This window comes from Tachysurus fulvidraco, chromosome 12 (genome assembly GCF_022655615.1).
Source record: "Tachysurus fulvidraco isolate hzauxx_2018 chromosome 12, HZAU_PFXX_2.0, whole genome shotgun sequence".
Taxonomy (NCBI): Eukaryota; Metazoa; Chordata; class Actinopteri; order Siluriformes; family Bagridae; genus Tachysurus; species Tachysurus fulvidraco.
This window is the reverse complement of record NC_062529.1, coordinates 25,743,895-25,763,894: the sequence shown is the minus strand read 5'-3', so window position 1 is coordinate 25,763,894 and position 20,000 is coordinate 25,743,895. Positions and strand designations below refer to the sequence as shown.

Sequence of the window (20,000 nt, the reverse complement as noted above, 5' to 3'; positions counted from 1 at the left end):
CTGCTACTACACACAGCTACTACACACAGCTGCTACTACACACAGCTACTACACACAGCTGCTACTACACACAGCTGCTACACACAGCTGCTACTACACACAGCTGCTACTACACACAGCTACTACTACACACAGCTACTACTACACACAGCTGCTACTACACACAGCTACTACTACACACAGCTGCTACTACACACAGCTACTACACACAGCTGCTACTACACACAGCTGCTACACACAGCTGCTACTACACACAGCTGCTACACACACAGTAAGAGTCCTGTATATCTCTCTGACCTTCCTGTGTATCTCAGACTGTGGTGTCGATAAGGAGTCGAGTCTGGACCTGATTAAACTGGACATTTTCCGGACTTTCCCCTCGCTCTTTATATTCCAGAAGGTGAGGAACATCTTGAAGAAACAGAATGAATGCCAGTGTTCTGACCATGAGATGTACTAATCTCTCTCTCTGTCTCTCTCTCTCTCTCTCTGTCTGAAGGGTGGGCCGTATCACGATGTTCTACATAATGTCCTGGGTGCATACACCTGTTACAGACCTGATGTAGGATATGTGAGTGTCGGAGAACCTGCTGATCTGCTACATCTTTCTGTCACAGCTTTTTGTGCTGTTGTGACTTACAGCAGCAGAGATAACGTGTGTGTGTGTGTGTCTGCATGTGTGTGTGTCTCTGTGTGTGTGTGTGTATATGTGTGTGTGTGTGTGTGTTTCAGGTACAGGGAATGTCCTTCATAGCTGCTGTTCTTATTCTGAACCTCGAGGAAGCCGACGCCTTTATTGCCTTTGCAAACCTCCTCAACAAACCATGTCAAATGGCCTTCTTTAGGGTGGACCATGACCTGGTAACACACACACACACACACACACACACACACACACACACACACACACAGTATAATCATTAGTGTTAATAACTGGGTTATTAAACATCTCACTGTTGTCTTTAAGATAAATTCTGATATAAATATTTCCTCATTTTGTGTTTAGATGTTGAAGTATTTTGCAGCGTTTGAGGTTTTCTTTGAGGAGAATCTCCCTAAATTATTCCAGCACTTTCAGAGCAACAGTCTGACTCCAGATTTTTACCTCATAGACTGGTAAGTGCTCCTTACACCCTACACCCTACTCCCTACACCCTACTCCCTGCACCTTAATCCCTGCACCCTAATCCCTACTCCCTGCACTTTACTCCCTGCACCCTAATCCCTACTCCCTGCACTTTACTCCCTGCACCCTAATCCCTGCACAATAATTCCTACACCCTTAATCTATAATCCCTATACCAATTCCCTGCTGTCTACACTGAGAGAATCATTATCACTGGTCTGAATGTTCATGTGTTGTCGTGTGTGTGTGTGTGTGTGTGTGTGTGTGTGTGTGTGTGCAGGATCTTTACGTTGTACAGTAAGCCGTTGCCACTGGACGTGGCATGTCGTGTGTGGGATTTGTTTTGCCGTGACGGGGAGGAAGCTCTGTTCCGCACAGCCTTGGGAATCCTGCGCCTTTATCAGGACGTCCTGCTGCAGATGGACTTCATCCACAGTGCCCAGTTCCTGTCCCGCCTCCTGCAGAACACCCCAGCACACACACTCTTCACCTGCATCGCTAACACACACATGATCAGCAACAACCGTCGCTGGAACCAGGTACACACTCCAGATCAACAGTCTACAGTTTATAACTCCTAACGCTTTAGTCGGGGAAACCTGCTCCATAATAATGTGTGTGTGTGTGTGTGGGGGGGGTAATAATGGGGCTGATTTTCTGCTGCAGGTGTTTTCAGCTCTGATGAAAGATGGACCTAAAGAAGCTGATAAAACAGGAAGTCCTGCGTTAAGAAGCTAACAGCTGACACCTAATGAAGTAGCAGGTTCTGGGAATGTTTAAACACACTGTCGTGTTCAGTATTAACGAGACGGACTGCAGAGCTTCAGCAACTCGTGGAAGATGTTGGGAAGAAATTCAGCAGCAGAAGACATTTCATTTTGTGTGTGTGTGTGTGTGTGTGTGAGTGTGTGAGAGAGAGAGGTATTACTGTAAAGTTATCTATGCCAAGTGCCAAATGTTTGTGACTTTAAAGCAAATAACACACACACACACACACACACACACACACACACACACACACACACACTTTAAAGATTAGGTACAAGACTGATTGTCATGTCTGATTGACAGCGTCTCTGAGTCTTGGGGGCGGAGCTTGTTGTATATATGATTATATGACATCATCTATACACGTGTTACATTTTAAAGACACAATACTGGTGTAAGTCTAAAAGCTAAGCAGATTGACGTGGACGCGATCCAGCTAGCCTAGCTAATATTAACTGTCTGATGCGAGCTAGTTAGCACGAGTAACTAAGTAACCGGTGTTGTGATGCAATATGATCAGGTTATCTTAAGCTCCGCCCTCCATGAATCAGGAACTGTCTTTAAACAGCAGCATAGGAAGGAGATGGTGAAAACTTTACGCTAAACATTACTTGAAGACAAGAGACACAAACGACACTTTATTTCCACACAATCTTGTACATAGTGCTGTGTTGCCAAACCGCGCGCCTTTTTTTTATTTGCTAGCTATTAATATTAAAATAATTTGAACAAGAAACAACGTTAAACTTCAGCAACGACCAAACGTGTGAAAATGTGTTTAAGCTAATGTTTTTATTTTGTCCGGCCGTGATGGATCGAGATGTAACCATATAACAGCTAACATCGAATCTCACACACACACACACACACACACACACACACACACACACACACACACAAGCTTGCTCCTAATGCAGTAGCATTATTGTGGCCTTTAGACCCAGAGCTGATCTGTGAGGCCAATACACACAAGTGCAATTCGTAAGCTCATACACACACACACACACACACACACACACCAGCCGTGTGATACACACTAGTGCCAAACCTTATTACTAACACACACACACACCAGCTGTGTGATACACACTAGTGCCAAACCTTATATTACGAACACACACACACACACACTAATGCCAAACCTTATATTACGAACACACACACACACACACTAATGCCAAACCTTATATTACGAACACACACACACACCAGCTGTGTGATACACACTAGTGCCAAACCTTATATTACGAACACACACACACACACACACCAGCTGTGTGATACACACTAGTGCTAAACCTTATATTACGAACACACACACACACACACACCAGCTGTGTGATACACACTAGTGCTAAACCTTATATTACGAACACACACACACCAGCTGTGTGATACACACTAGTGCTAAACCTTATATTACTAACACACACACACACACACTCCTTTTGAAGCTCATGTTTTTTTATAACTTTTTTTAGAGAGAACATTTGCACCTTGACTCTTGTTCCACGCTCATAAAACTGTAAAGGTTCTTCAGTCGTCCTTCTGGAGAACCTTAAATATTTGTAGGCAGGTCCTGGATGGTTGGTTTAGGGATGGAACGTTCCACACTTCTGTAAGTTTACTCTGTTTCTTTGTAGAACTTTACATCATCTCCGGTCATCCACAGAACCCTTAAAATCAATGAAGAACCCCTTGTTCATTTTTTAACATCTAGAACCTGAACTTCTTGGTACTTGGAGCACTCTAAGGGTTTTTGGCTTGCAGAGATTGGATCTTCTCTGATGGGAAAAACAGGACGTTCTGTTCAAGGGTTCTGTTTAAAACACCAGATAATCACCGTGCTGTAGGGATTCACGGAAGTTCAGAGTAGATCCCTTTAGATCTCTAACGACGTCTTTATTTCTGAGGTCTTAGTTTCCTGAGAGTTCCACTTGGTGGAGAACGGATCGGTCGTAGGGTTCTAGGATTGTTTCGTTGGATAATTAGGAGTTCTCGACTTCCTGGAATGGTTCTATTTTCTGATCCCTTCTCAGTTGGAGGCTTCTGTTAGGGTTCTTAACTCCACTTAGGATCCGTGCTGTTGGATCATTCCATGGTTCTACCTTTCTGATACGGTTCCCTGTGGAACGTTCTCGCAGGAAACACTCGCACGGTTCGGTGTTATTTAAGGGCTCACGATCGGATAAGCGACTTGTTAGCTTCCAGCTAACGGTTCTACTTTCTAATGAACACTCGTTTTTCTGCATCTTTATCATGAACATTTTCCTGGCTTCCTGAAAGGGTTCTACTAGAGAACCGAGTGTAACAGAGGAACCTATCGAAGCCCCGCCCTCTTTTCAGAAAAGAAAGCTTTTTGTTTGAACGAACCGTAGCGTTTTTTTCTCAACCACGTGAGTTTTTTTATTTATTTATTTTTGACTCACCGCTAAATGCCTTTTTTTTTGGTTCTTTCATCTGTAGTGTAAGACACATGAGCACAGAGAGCCAATCAGAATACAGCCTGGACGATCCCAAATCTCGTGTCCAGAAAAGCGTACAGAAACTCATCAGACGTGCCGTATCCGGTGGGCGGAGCCTCAGACACCGAGACACGCTCGCTAGCGTAAAGGTTTTTACTAGCTAGCTAATTAGCTGTATGTTGTACTTTATTACGTTAACTTTCTGATCCTACATTTGTGACAGTGATGACATCATCAGGAGGTTGAGATCAGCCAATCACAGACTGACGTGAGACTACAATAATAATAATAATAATGTGAGGTCTCTCTGGACTTTTATGTGATGCTGAGTTTTCACACCCCCCCCCCCCCCATCATGTTCCTTCTAAGAGGAAGAATCCAGAAGCTGCTGACTGCTTTTTAAAATGCACTTCCTGTTTGTCGTGTTTCTAAAAATTTTAACGCATCTTTGACGGTCTGACGGACGTTTTATACCAGATTGTTTTTCGTAGCCCACCGACTTTGATCCACGACCTTTCGGAGTCCCTTAACACACTAACCGCTTCAACACGTCGTCCGAACGACGATCGCTGACGTCACTGACTCGCTTTTTATTTCCTTTTTAAATCTGAACTCATTATTGTACAGGTTTTTTACATACTGTCAGTGTTGTACAAACAACGTGCACCGATTTCTGTAGATTAGAAATGTAAATAGAAGTGAATAACGTTCTCGGCTCGGGGGCTGTGGGGTCTCTCTGGCTAGTGTTTAATTTACAGATTCATGAACATCGAGTTGGGGAAAAAATGAATTTGAAGTTCTGTCGTTATTTTGAGTTGTTAATAAAACATTAGGACATAAAACGGATGTATTGCCTCGTCTTATTTCAGCGTTCGTTACGAGCGGTTACGTTCGTTACGAGCGGTTACGTTCGTTACGAGCGGTTACGTTCGTTACGAGCGGTTACGTTCGTTACGAGCGGTTACGTTCGTTACGAGCAGATACGCTACGGTTTAAAGACTCACAATCAAAAGCTCTATTTATCACGAACACTTTCTGTCTTAAGTATTGATCGAGTTTAGAAAAGAAACTGGAAAGATTTGTTCGTGAGTCAACAGAGTCGACTCTTTGTGCCGGAGGCGGGAGTAAGTCACACACGTGCAAGTCACAAGTAAGTCTCAAGTCATGAATGTCAAAGTCGAGTCGAGTCTTTTATTGGTATTTGTCAAGCAATTCTCGAGTTTCAAATTTGCGACTTAAGTCTGACTCGAGTCAAGTCGAGTCCCCCATCTCGGTCATTTAACTCAAGTCCGAGTCAAGTCTCAAGTCATGAATGTGGAGTTGAGTCTTTTTTTAATATTTGTCAAGCAAGTCTCAAATTTGCGACTCAAGTCTGACTCGAGTCAACTCATATGACTCGAGTCCCCATCTCTGCTTTTTGGTGAGTCGGATGATCCGACTCGCTGGAAGAAGCCGAAGTCGGTCTGGTCACAGAGTGTCAGTACTGCAGCTTTGTGTAACTAAATGATTTATTTTGAGAGAAATGAACAAGAAGAAACAACTGATCATGAAAATTCAGCTACAAATGAACTTTACGCTTGGAATCTAAATGTAAACTGTAGCTGAATTGTTTAGATGAATCGGTTTAGCGGGTGGTGGGATGTGGGTGGTGGGATGCAGGTGGTGGATGGTGGGATGTGGGAGGTGGATGGTGGGAGGTGGGATGCGGGATGTGGATGGTGGGAGGTGGATGGTGGGATGCGGGTGGTGGGAGGTGGATGGTGGGATGCGGGTGGTGGGAGGTGGATGGTGGGATGCGGGTGGTGGATGGTGGGATGTGGGATGCGGGTGGTGGGATGCGGGATGCGGGTGGTGGGATGCGGGAGGTGGATGGTGGGATGCGGGTGGTGGGATGTGGGAGGTGGATAGTGGGATGCGGGTGGTGGGATGTGGGTGGTGGGATGCAGGTGGTGGATGGTGGGATGTGGGAGGTGGATGGTGGGAGGTGGGATGCGGGATGTGGATGGTGGGAGGTGGATTGTGGGATGCGGGTGGTGGATGGTGGGATGCGGGATGCGGGTGGTGGGATGTGGGAGGTGGATGGTGGGATGCGGGTGGTGGATGGTGGGATGCGGGTGGTGGATGGTGGGATGTGGGAGGCGGGTGGTGGGATGTGGATGGTGGGATGCGGGTGGTGCTGATATGATCCCGATTCTGTGATAAACCTGTAGCAGGTGTTGGAGAGCCGTGGGGTCGTGTCTTTAACACTAAAGCTGCTTTATTTGCAGTGATGACAAAACAGTTTCTTTTCATCAAAGACAATAAGTTTTGGCACCCTTTTGTAAGCGTTACGTTTGTCCAGTATGACGAGTTAATATGTCGGCCCTGACACGGTCAGGAGAGACACACGCTAATTCTTCTTAGACTTTTTCTTCTTCTCTTTCTTTTTTTCCTTCTTCTTTTTCTCTTTCTTTTTCTTCTTTTTGCCGCTCTTACTCGACTGGCCGTCGTCATCGTTCCTGTCTTTCGTCTCCTGGACTCTGGACTCGTCCTTGGTCCCGTGAGGGCTGTGAGCGTCTTCTCTCGGTCTTTTCCTCTCCGTGTTAATCTCCTGGTCTCGGTGCCTCTTCTTGTCTTCGAGCTGCTGATCCTGTGACATGGTGGAGAGGTGTGAGATGTTGAGGTTATAAAGAGGTTATAAAGCAGGTTATAAAGAGGTTATAGAGTATTTGATTAAATTAGCAGATAATAAGTTACCTTATTAAATAACCTCCTTTTTTCCATCCAAGTAGTGTTGATAAATACTTTTTACAAATATAAACTTTTTAATCTCTTGTGTATCAAACCATTGAGTCAATCCCAAAAAAAGAGTCGATTCTCTGATTCACTTGAGTCAACTTTAACGCTCTGGAGCGTTTTGACAAAATTGAGTTTTTAGAGTAAATTCTTTTTTAATGTTTACAAGTTTCATGTTGATTCTAAAGCTTTAGCTCAGGAAGGTGCACACAGTATGGAGGACGTGTCCAGGCCTAAGGACTAATGAAGCAATCGAGCACGAGCGTGGTGTAGAGACGGGATCTCTGGGTACGGGGATTTACATAAACCACAAACATGATGAACCGCAAACATGATGTATGGAACTGAAAATTAAGCATAAGTTAAGTGAGGAATTCTTCTATTGCCCCTTTACCCCTGAGGCAGTTTGAGTGCAGGTTCGGAGCCTAATTTAGAACCAGTTCTTTCTGTTTCGACCGCCAAAGCACCGGCTCTGAACCAGGAAAAGTGGTTCTTATGTAGCACCAAAACGTCGCTGGCCTAGACTTAAGAACCGCTTGTGGGCGGGGCTGTGGGCGGGGCTACTGTTAGCACATTTGATAATGTACCTTAAGTATACTAATGTTTAATACACTTTTACTTTACCGCGATATGATACATTATCAGCACACATGATAGTAGGTAGCTACATGCTAAGGCTAACTTTTTTCTGTGTTAATGATAAAATAACGTTAAGTACTTTCTCCATCACAACCTCCGTTTATACAGATTACACGGAGCCGCACGTACACGTCGGATTCGCCGCGTTTGGGTGTTAATGTAGGTTCACAAAGCCATGAGCATTAACAGTAAAGTAACATCCACCATTGTTGTTGTTGTGTTTGTCGCTGCTGCGCTAACGTCGCTGTGTAACGTGACACGTATACAGTGACGTCACACTCGGTGCTGTGATGCTCTCTGACCGACGGAAAGGCAAACCGGTTCTTAGAAGGTTCTCCAGTGGAACCGACTCTGAACCAGCACCAGCACTCGCTCTGAACCAGCACCCGGTTCTTTCTGGTGGAAAAGGGGTATAAGTAGATGTAAACCTTGGATTATAAGCCCCGCCCCCAAAGGAGCCCAATCCGGTCCAGGCTCGAATATTCGGACAAAACATGAAACATCATCAAAGGACCAAAATACGATTAATTCACCAAATCCAACCCTGAAAGCTGTAAAACCAGATGAAGGTAACACAGAACCCTGATGTCTGAGTGTGTAGTGTGTTGACCTGGTGTGTGTTGGTGTGTTTGTGTCCCTCAGCACTGCTCAGGTCCCCGAGGAACTCCTCGCAGCGCTGACAGAAGAAACCGATGACGGGGATCAGATCACCTGAACCTGCGGTGAGAGAGACATCAGTGTTCAGAGGAACATCCTGCTGCACACTGCAGGGTTCTGTGTAAAGCCTGAGTACCTTCATGCTTCAGCAGATCCTCCAGCTCCTTCACCAGGTACTCCTTCCTCTTCTTCTGGATCTGTTTCTCTCTCCGCTCCTTCTCCTTCTCTCTCTCCATCTCCTCACTCTGCTAGCAGACACCAAACTCTGCATCAATGTCAACGCTCTTTATTTATTTATTTATTTGTTTGTTTGTTTATTTATTTATTTATTTATTCCCCTGTTACCTCTCTGTGGTCAGACTCTCGACATGAATGGCTGCTTTCAGATCGATTACTCCGACTGTCCTCAGACTTCTGCACTGCACACACACCATCAACATAAACCATAATTATTATACACACACATACTGCTGTCTGATCTCACACCCTGATACTGCTGTCTGATCTCACACCCTGATACTGCTGTCTGATCTCACACCCTGATACTGCTGTCTGATCTCACACCCTGATACTGCTGTCTGATCTCACACCCTGATACTGCTGTTTGATCTCACTCTAATCCTGCTGTTTGATCTCACGCTCTGATACTGCTGTCTGATCTCACACTCTGATACTGCCGTCTGATCTCACTCTCTAATCCGGCCGTCTGATCTCACACCCTCATCCTGCTGTCTGATCTCACACCCTAATCCTGCTGTCTGATCTCACACCCTAATCCTGCTGTCTGATCTCACACCCTAATCCTGCTGTCTGATCTCACACCCTAATCCTGCTGTCTGATCTCACACCCTAATCCTGCTGTCTGATCTCACACCCTAATCCTGCTGTCTGATCTCACACTCTAATACTGCTGTCTGATCTCACACTCTAATCCTGCTGTCTGATCTCACACCCTAATCCTGCGGTCTGATCTCACACCCTAATCCTGCTGTCTGATCTCACACCCTAATCCTACTGTCTGATCTCACACCCTAATCCTACTGTCTGATCTCACACCTAATCCTGCTGTCTGATCTCACTCTCTAATCCCACGCTGTCTATACTGCAGTATTACAGATCAGATATCGGTGTCTAATCTAGATATTGTGTTGATATCCGGTTTCTTGATCTTTAATATATTTTTTAGCTCTTATTTAGAAGTCTGATTGATTGCTCATGCTGTCTGGTATCTGATCTAAACATCTGATTATTCCTGCATTATGATGTGTGATGTTTTGGGATCTGCTTTTTTAAAGCTATCCCTTTAAACCCTTTTATCCCTTTAATACACTTTTCCAGCTCTCATGTCAAGGTCTGATCTATCATACCTTCAGCGTACTATTACAGATCAGACATTGGTGTCTGATCTAATTTTTACATATTTCGTGAATTATTACAGGCGTGGATTTTGTGCCTGACCTAATCGTTGTACTTTTACTGTATAATTATATCGAGGTCTGATTGATATTGGTGTCTGATCTATCTTCGATAGCTCTGGAATTATTATAGGCATGATGATGTCTGATCTAGTTCTAAAGCATTTAGCACTCTGTCTGTTATCAAAATCCAATCTGATCTTAGACTATTAGTGTATTGTTACAGGTCTAATAATTATGTCTGATCTAGCTCTGATATCTTTAGTGCAGTACAGGTTTCAAGGTGTCTGATCTAGATCTGTTATTGATGTCTCATGTAAATTTAATGCCTTACTAAAGGTCTATTTGTGTGTCTGATCTAGCTCTAATTAGCACGTTACTATTGGTATGCCTGATCTTACTAACCTATGTTTTATGTCTGATGATGTCTGATCTATCTCTGGTACCTTTATTGCGGTTCAGCAGTGTCTCCAGTGTCGCTCTGAGAGTCTGTTTCGAGCTCACGCCTCTCTGCTCCTCTTGCTTCTGCTTCAGTCTGGTGACCATCTTGCTGATGTCGGACTGGTTCAGGTTCAACCCGATGGTCTTCAGCAGGTTCTTCACCTTCTCGCACTCCTCTGCTGAGACGTCTGGGGTCAAGCGTTGTCTGGGGATCACGCTCTGTCCCCTGGGCTCCTGGAGGACGGGAGGTTTGGAGATACATGGAGACGAGATCGGATTTTCAGCATGTCTGGTTTGAGCGAGCGGGACGGTGACGGCTTGGGGCTTCTTCCTCCCGTCATCTTCTCCGTAGAGGAACTCCTCCTCGTCCTCGATGCTGGAGAAGACGCATTTATTCGGGAAAGTTCCCATCTTTTGTCCCGGATCGTTCCAGGGTAAGATCCAATTTAAGGTGCTGTCATTTCCGGACACTCTCTCGTGAGGAAGTACGGAGTTTGGGTTGGAGTAACCGGCTCGCTCGGGGTCGCAGGACTTCTTCAGAAAGTCTGGAAATTTCTGTGAAGGTGCAGCTTCCTGCTTCAGCCTCATGTCTTCATGGGTCTAAGAAAAGATACAAAAACATTTCTCCATCATTACACTATTACATAAAAGATGTGAACTTCAGAACAAACTGCTTCTAGCTGGAGAACATGACCAAACATCTGGGTTACAGCTGCAGGATGTTCAACAGTTTGTTCTGCTTCTAATCCAGTTGTAAATGAGGAGGATGGAGGATGAGGAGGAGTCTTTATAAGACCTGTGAGTGATTATAATACCTGGTTGAAGGTGTTCTTCACCACAGTGAGGTGATTCTCCAGCTCTTTGCTCTGTAGGACCTGTTTCAGGTTCTGGAAGAGGTCAGGTACTCTACTAACAGATGGAGTTGCTGTGTCTTTAATGCTGCGCTGAGATTCTTTATGGAACCGAGGCTGGCTTTTACTCCTGGCTAAGCTCCGCCCCCGGCTGCGGCTACGACTGCGAGGCCGGCTCTTTGCTCTGGTGCGGCTTTTACCCCGACTCCTGCTCCTGCTCCGAGCTCGGCTCCTTCCCCGACTGCGAGCTCTGCTCTTTCCTCGACTCCGCCCCAGGCTCCTCCCTTGACTCCGGCTCCTGCTCTTACTCCGGCTCCGCCCTCTCGAGTGCTTCTCCGACCCATGTCTCTCGGCTTCGGCGTCTGCATTCTGCCGCCTCGTGACTTTGTCTCCCGATTCGCCGGAAGGTTTGACCCAATCTTTAGCTTCCAGCATGCGCAGGAATTCCTCAGCTTTCTTTCTGAGGATGAGAAGAAACACCAAAGTACAATAAGTTTAATATTCATAAGATACATAGACCCATGTGTGTCAGTCTCAGTGCAGGAGGCGTGGCCTCTGTGTGTGTCAGTCTCAGTGCAGGAGGCGTGGCCTCTGTGTGTGTCAGTCTCAGTGCAGGAGGCGTGGCCCCTGTGTGTGTCAGTCTCAGTGCAGGAGGCGTGGCCTCTGTGTGTGTCAGTCTCAGTGCAGGAGGCGTGGCCCCTGTGTGTGTCAGTCTCAGTGCAGGAGGCGTGGCCTCTGTGTGTCAGTCTCAGTGCAGGAGGCGTGGCCTCTGTGTGTGTCAGTCTCAGTGCAGGAGGCGTGGCCTCTGTGTGTCAGTCTCAGTGCAGGAGGCGTGGCCTCTGTGTGTGTCAGTCTCAGTGCAGGAGGCGTGGCCTCTGTGTGTGTCAGTCTCAGTGCAGGAGGCGTGGCCTCTGTGTGTCAGTCTCAGTGCAGGAGGCGTGGCCTCTGTGTGTCAGTCTCGGTGCAGGAGGCGTGGCCTCTGTGTGTCAGTCTCAGTGCAGGAGGCGTGGCCTCTGTGTGTCAGTCTCGGTGCAGGAGGCGTGGCCTCTGTGTGTCAGTCTCAGTGCAGGAGGCGTGGCCTCTGTGTGTGTCAGTCTCAGTGCAGGAGGCATGGCCTCTGTGTGTCAGTCTCAGTGAAGGAGGCGTGGCCTCTGTGTGTGTCAGTCTCAGTGAAGGAGGCGTGGCCTCTGTGTGTCAGTCTCAGTGAAGGAGGCGTGGCCTCTGTGTGTCAGTCTCAGTGAAGGAGGCGTGGCCTCTGTGTGTGTGTAAACTTTACTCACTTCACCTCCAGATTTTGCAGCTCGTCCTGTTGAAGTGACCATACTGCAGAAAACTGTGCTGGAGGAGCTGCTGGCTGCACGCACACACACACACACACACACACACACACACACACACACACACACACACACACACACACACACACACACAGTACTGTGATACTGATGCACGATAAGCGTGTGGTAATTATTTATCCCTTCTCCAGAGTGACCTACATTTTTTATTTCAATTTATACAACTAAGCAGTTGAAGGTTATGGGTTTTGCTCAGGGGCCCAGCAGCTTGGTGGACCTGGGATTCGAACCCAGTAGTCCTACACTTTAACCACTTCTCTATCTACACTGAACACACAGTATATACACTGAACACACAGTATCTACACTGAACACACAGTATCTACACTGAACACACAGTATCTACACTGAACACACAGTACCTACACTTTAACCACTTCTCTATCTACACTGAACACACAGTACGTACACTGAACACACAGTACCTACACTGAACACACAGTACCTACACTGAACACACAGTACCTACACTGAACACACAATATCTACACTGAACACACAGTACCTACACTGAACACACAGTACCTACAGTATGTACACTGAACACACAGTACCTACACTGAACACACAGTACCTACAGTATGTACACTGAACACACAGTATCTACACTGAACACACAGTACCTACAGTATGTACACTGAACACACAGTATCTACACTGAACACACAGTACCTACACTGAACACACAGTACCTACACTGAACACACAATATCTACACTGAACACACAGTACCTACACTGAACACACAGTATCTACACTGAACACACAGTACCTACACTGAACACACAGTACCTACACTGAACACACAGTATCTACACTGAACACACAGTACCTACACTGAACACACAGTACCTACAGTATATACACTGAACACACAGTACCTACACTGAACACACAGTATCTACACTGAACACACAGTACCTACACTGAACACACAGTACCTACACTGAACACACAGTATCTACAGTATCTACACTGAACACACAGTATCTACAGTATCTACACTGAACACACAGTATCTACACTGAACACACAGTACCTACACTGAACACACAGTACCTACACTGAACACACAGTATCTACAGTATCTACACTGAACACACAGTATCTACACTGAACACACAGTATCTACAGTATCTACACTGAACACACAGTATCTACACTGAACACACAATATCTACACGGAACACACAGTATCTACACTGAACACACAATATCTACACGGAACACACAGTACCTACACTGAACACACAGTATCTACAGTATCTACACTGAACACACAGTATCTACACTGAACACACAGTATCTACAGTATCTACACTGAACACACAGTATCTACACTGAACACACAATATCTACACGGAACACACAGTATCTACACTGAACACACAGTATCTACACTGAACACACAATATCTACACTGAACACACAGTATCTACACTGAACACACAGTATCTACACTGAACACACAATATCTACACTGAACACACAATATCTACACTGAACACACAGTATCTACAGTATCTACACTGAACACACAGTATCTACACTGAACACACAGTATCTACACTGAACACACAGTACCTACACTGAACACACAATATCTACACTGAACACACAGTACCTACACTGAACACACAGTATCTACACTGAACACACAATATCTACACTGAACACACAGTATCTACACTGAACACACAGTACCTACACTGAACACACAGTACCTACACTGAACACACAGTATCTACACTGAACACACAGTATCTACACTGAACACACAGTACCTACACTGAACACACAGTACCTACACTGAACACACAGTATCTACACTGAACACACAGTATCTACACTGAACACACAGTATCTACACTGAACACACAGTACCTACACTGAACACACAGTATCTACACTGAACACACAGTATCTACACTGAACACACAGTATCTACACTGAACACACAGTATCTACACTGAACACACAATATCTACACTGAACACACAGTATCTACAGTATCTACACTGAACACACAGTATCTACACTGAACACACAGTACCTACACTGAACACACAGTATCTACACTGAACACACAATATCTACACTGAACACACAGTATCTACACTGAACACACAGTACCTACACTGAACACACAGTACCTACACTGAACACACAGTATCTACACTGAACACACAGTACCTACACTGAACACACAGTATCTACACTGAACACACAGTATCTACACTGAACACACAGTATCTACACTGAACACACAGTATCTACACTGAACACACAGTACCTACACTGAACACACAGTATCTACACTGAACACACAGTACCTACACTGAACACACAGTATCTACACTGAACACACAGTATCTACACTGAACACACAGTATCTACACTGAACACACAGTATCTACACTGAACACACAGTACCTACACTGAACACACAGTACCTACACTGAACACACAGTATCTACACTGAACACACAATATCTACACTGAACACACAGTACCTACACTGAACACACAGTATCTACACGGAACACACAGTATCTACACTGAACACACAGTATCTACAGTATCTACACTGAACACACAGTACCTACACTGAACACACAGTACCTACACTGAACACACAGTACCTACACTGAACACACAGTATCTACACTGAACACACAATATCTACACTGAACACACAGTACCTACACTGAACACACAGTATCTACACGGAACACACAGTATCTACACTGAACACACAGTATCTACAGTATCTACACTGAACACACAGTACCTACACTGAACACACAGTACCTACACTGAACACACAGTATGTACACGGAACACACAGTATCTACACTGAACACACAGTATCTACACTGAACGTACACTGGTCACCGCTGTTTCTGTTTATTGTCTCGTGTGTATTGTCTTGTAATTGTTTGTCCTGCACTGTCTTTTGTCCTGCACTGTCTTATCTTGTTTGTCTTGTCCTGCACTGTCTTATCTTGTTTGTCTTGTCCTGCACTGTGTACACCAGGTTACACAGACACACTTTATGTATCTAGGACACTAAGTCCTTATAGCTCAGTGTGTGTTATGTAACACACTGATCCTGGGGAAATGTTGTCTTATGTCACTGTGTACTTTAACAGTTATATATGGTGTAATGACGACAAAAGCTTCCTGACTTGACCACCCCACCACACCCACACCCCACAACAAACCTCACCCCCACCCAAAAACCCACCCCCACCATCAACCCCACCCCAACACACCTCACCCCACCCCACCCCACCCCACCCCACCCCACCCCACCCCACCTCACCCCACCCCACCCCACCCCACCTCACCCCACCCCACCCCACCTCACCCCACCCCACCCCACCTCACCCCACCCCACCTCACCCCACCCCACCCCACCCCACCCCACCTCACCTCACCCCACCCCACCCCACCTCACCTCACCCCACCCCACATCACCTCACAAAACATGTTTATGACTCACCTGGTAATTCACGTCGGTGTTGAAGCACTGGTAACCCGGAGGAGGAACAGATGTGGTGTAAGACACAGGGTTGGGGAAGTGTGTGTTGTAAGTGTGTGTGTTAAACGGTCCTGTAAAGTGAGCAGCGTCACTGGGAGCAGCTGGAGGTCCAAACCGGGGAGGAGGAACAGAATCCCGCTGGTAGTCCGGGTTCAGCCTGCGGTGCATTGTTACTGCTCTTATATCAACACTAACACATCAGTCACACTACACAACTACACAATAACGCATCAGTCACACTACACAACTACACATCAGTCACACTACACAACTACACATCAGTCACACTACACAACTACACAACTACACATCAGTCACACTACACAACACAATAACGCATCAGTCACACTACACAACAACACAATAACGCATCAGTCACACTACATAACAACACAATAACACGTCATTCAAACTACACAATAACGCATCAGACACAGCTACACAAAGGTGTGTGTGTATAACACACAATAACAGCACACAACGCAGTCACACAAAAGTGTGTGTATAAGGCAGAGTCACACAACACAAACAAACAGCATCTATACACAAGTCTGCACACTTTAGGACCCCGGGCTTTGGTTGCTATCGTTTTCGCCTGATTTAAAAACAACGCAGATATCGGTACAGATGATTAATTACGTGTTAATTTTTTAATACAATAAATATTGTTCTTAGTAACATTTAACTTTGATTTGTAAAGTAATACTGATTAAACTATGTGGTTAATAATGCGGTGATGTTTATAATGACGTTTAATTACACATTTCTTCTATAATTACTAACTAATAATTACTAAGATGTGAAATAAAGCTATATATTAAAATTATATAAATATAAAAATATTATCCCAGTTAATGCTCTGTAATTGTGACATGTTTTAAACGTTACCCAAATAATCAGGCATGTTTTTATCTACCTAACGTTCCGGGTCCTAACAGGATGTACACACACATACGGACCCGTCCGTAGCCGTCCATTCATATGCCTGTATAAAACGTTTTATTTCTCTCTTTTTACTTGTGTTTTTGCAGACGGTGACTTTGTGTTCCAGCCTTTATTACTGAAGTCTATGGACATAAACAAACAGTTATATGACGGATCTCTACATTGTGTCACTTTAATTTGTGTGCACATTTGTGGACACCTAAGGACACATTAGGACCCCTGTCCTGCCAACCGAGCATATGATGCAGCTTCGGCGTTAGTGACGGTTTGTTTATTATCTCTGTATTTAAGCCGAAATAAAGGGGTTTCTACATGGAGACTGACATTCTGGACTCTCTGGAGGATTTGGGGTACGTAACTGTGTGTGTGTGTGTGTGTGTGTGTGTGTGTGTGTGTGAGAGAGAGAGAGAGAGAGAGAGAGAGAGAGAGAGAGAGAGAGAGAGAGAGAGAGTGTGCAGGGTGTGCGTGTGAGAGAGTGAGTGTGAGTGTGTGTGTGTGAGTGAGTGCAGGGGGTGTGTTTGTGTGTAGGGTGGTGCGCGTGCCGGGGTGTGGGTGTGGGTGTGTGTGGTGTGTGTGGTGGTGTGTGGTGTTGTTGTGTGTCGAGAGAGCGCGGAACGAGCAGGAGAGAAGAGAGACGCAGACGTGCAGGGTGTGTGATTGCTGGGTGTGTGTGTGTGTGTGAGTGCTGGGTGGGTGGGTTTGAGTGTGTGTGTGTGAGTGAGTGCAGGGGGTGTGTTTGTGTGTAGGGTGTGTTAGTGCATTGTGTGTGTGTGTGTGTGTGTGTGTGTGAGAGTGAGTGCAGGGTGTGTGTGTGTGTGTGAGTGAGTGCAGGGTGTGTGTGAGAGAGAGAGAGTGCAGGGTGTGTGAATGCAGGGTGTGTGAGTGCAGGGTGTGTGTGTGTGTGTGTGTGTGTGTGTGTGTGAGTGAGTGCAGGGGGTGTGAGTGTGTGTGTGTGAGTGAGTGCAGGGGGTGTGTTTGTGTGTAGGGTGTGTTAGTGCATTGTGTGTGTGTGTGTGTGAGAGAGAGAGAGAGAGAGAGAGAGAGAGAGAGAGAGAGAGTGCAGGGTGTGTGAATGCAGGGTGTGTGTGTGTGTGTGTGAGTGAGTGCAGGGTGTGTGTGAGAGAGAGAGAGTGCAGGGTGTGTGAGTGCAGGGTGTGTGCAGGGTGTGTGAGTGCAGGGTGTGTGCAGGGTGTGTGCAGGGTGTGTGTGTGCAGGGTGTGTGTGTGTGCAGGGTGTGTGTGTGTGTGTGTGAGAGTGCAGGGTGGGTGTGTGTGTGTGTGTGAGAGAGAGTGCAGGGTGTGTGTGTGAGTGCAGTGTGTGTGTGCAGGGTGGGTGGGTGTGTGTGTGAGAGAGAGTGCAGGGTGTGTGTGTGTGAGTGCAGTGTGTGTGTGCAGGGTGGGTGATCTTTGCCTCGTCATGCTATTTAAACACCTGTACACACAGTGAGATAAAGATTAGAGAGAGAGAGATAAAGAGAGAGAGAGATAAAGAGAGTGAGAGAGATAAATAGAGGGAGAGATTAAGAGAGGGAGAGATAAAGAGAGAGAGAGAGATAAAGAGAGGGAGAGATAAAGAGAGGGAGAGAGAGAGAGAGAGAGAGATAAAGAGAGAGAGAGATAAAGAGAGGGAGACATAAAGAGAGAGAGAGATAAAGAGAGAGAGAGAGATAAAGAGAGGGAGAGATAAAGAGAGAGAGAGAGATAAAGAGAGATAAGTATCAAAAATCAGGTTAATTTAATTCATTTAATAGTTTTATTTCTGTAGAGTTTGTAACCATGGACACTGTCACACAGCAGACGTACAGAAATATTAAAAGGTTAAATGTATAAATGTATTTTTAATGTGTGCGCGGGGTGAGTGTGGAGAGGGGGGGTTGAGAGGGGTGAGTGGGGAGCGGGTGAGTGGTGAGAGGGGGATGAGTGTGGCGCGGGGGTGAGTGTGCGCGGGGTGAGTGTGCGCGGGGTGAGTGTGCGCGGGGTGAGTGTGCGCGGGGTGAGTGTGCGCGGGGTGAGGGTGCGCGGGGTGAGGGTGCGCGGGGTGTGGGTGCGCGGGGTGAGGGTGCAGTGAAGGAAAATCTTCCTGAGACAATATGAGGGAGGAACCAGTGAAAAGGGAACCTCATCCTCATTGGTGACACCAGGGAGTGGGATTATAAATCATTATAAAACACTGAGAGTGGGATTATAAATCATTATAAACACAGAGTGGGATTATAAACCATTATAAACCATTATAAACACTGAGAGTGGGATTATACATCATTATAAACACTGAGAGTGGGATTATAAATCATTATAAAACACTGAGAGTGGGATTATAAATCATTATAAACACCAGAGAGTGGGATTATAAATCATTATAAACACTGAGAGTGGGATTATAAATCATTATAAAACGCTGAGAGTGGGATTATAAATCATTATAAACACTGAGAGTGGGATTATAAATCATTATAAAACACTGAGAGTGGGATTATAAATCATTATAAAACACTGAGAGTGGGATTATAAATCATTATAAACACTGAGAGTGGGATTATAAATCATTATAAACACTGAGAGTGGGATTATAAATCATTATAAACACTGAATGGGATTATACATCATTATAAACACTGAGTGGGATTATAAACCATTATAAACACTGGATTGTGAATCATTACTCTTCTAGAACTGTGAACTACATTCATTTATTAATGTATGAATTGATCACTGAAGGAGAAACTGATGGTATCGACTGCAGTCCAAAGTCTCCTCCATCTCCATGGTCCCTCAGTTGGTCTGACCACAGCAGTCTCATGTGTCTACAGACTCAAAAGTGTCTAACATCTCAAAGTGATGAGACTCAACCGGAAGAAGAGCATCAGGGTGGAGCGAGAGAGCTGGGACTCCAGGAAGACTAGCTATGACTAGCTATGACCTCATAACTAAGAGAAAGCCAGCATGAACCTGAGGGAACATGTGAGAGCATGTGGAGCAACAGCATCCAAACATTCACTCCTCATGAACCAGCCCTGCTC

At 45.5% G+C, this 20,000-nt stretch overlaps 3 protein-coding genes across 3 annotated transcripts in view; 2 read left to right on the top strand and 1 right to left on the bottom strand.

Moving 5' to 3' along the window:
• LOC125146042 (TBC1 domain family member 12-like) overlaps positions 1 to 5,201 on the top strand; it is an 8,495-nt gene extending 3,294 nt beyond the window's left edge. The window contains exons 6-11 of the mRNA XM_047821686.1: positions 315 to 400; positions 500 to 571; positions 733 to 861; positions 1,007 to 1,116; positions 1,407 to 1,665; positions 1,793 to 5,201. Of these exons, the coding sequence (XP_047677642.1) occupies positions 315 to 400; positions 500 to 571; positions 733 to 861; positions 1,007 to 1,116; positions 1,407 to 1,665; positions 1,793 to 1,864 (728 nt within the window). The 3' untranslated portion in view covers positions 1,865 to 5,201. The remainder of the gene's footprint in view (positions 1 to 314; positions 401 to 499; positions 572 to 732; positions 862 to 1,006; positions 1,117 to 1,406; positions 1,666 to 1,792) is intronic.
• A 1,397-nt stretch (positions 5,202 to 6,598) lies between these two features.
• LOC125146040 (zinc finger protein 318-like) lies at positions 6,599 to 12,573 on the bottom strand. The gene is made up of 7 exons (XM_047821685.1): positions 12,418 to 12,573; positions 11,102 to 11,597; positions 10,292 to 10,886; positions 8,776 to 8,849; positions 8,567 to 8,678; positions 8,384 to 8,490; positions 6,599 to 6,988 (listed from the first exon to the last, which is right to left on the bottom strand). Exons 2-7 carry the CDS (start codon positions 11,570 to 11,572, stop codon positions 6,749 to 6,751), a joined length of 1,599 nt encoding a protein of 532 aa, XP_047677641.1. The 5' UTR covers positions 11,573 to 11,597; positions 12,418 to 12,573; the 3' UTR covers positions 6,599 to 6,748.
• A 4,463-nt stretch (positions 12,574 to 17,036) lies between these two features.
• The window catches only part of LOC113662048 (protein FAM98A), a 10,149-nt gene continuing 7,185 nt past the window's right edge, over positions 17,037 to 20,000 (top strand). The window contains 1 exon segment of the mRNA XM_027176671.2: positions 17,037 to 17,331. Coding sequence (XP_027032472.2) covers positions 17,294 to 17,331 — 38 coding nt within the window. The 5' untranslated portion in view covers positions 17,037 to 17,293.

Bases quoted from the DNA above. Each gene is read 5' to 3' on its own strand.
- LOC125146040 (XM_047821685.1), bottom strand. From the start codon at position 11,572: ATGCTGGAAGCTAAAGATTGGGTCAAACCTTCCGGCGAATCGGGAGAC. The intron at 8,679-8,775 runs GTAACAGGGGAA...GGTGTCTGCTAG, and splicing joins GAGAGTCTGACCACAGAGAG to CAGAGTGAGGAGATGGAGAG. The intron at 6,989-8,383 runs GTCAACACACTA...ACCATGTCACAG, and splicing joins AACACACCAACACACACCAG to GATCAGCAGCTCGAAGACAA.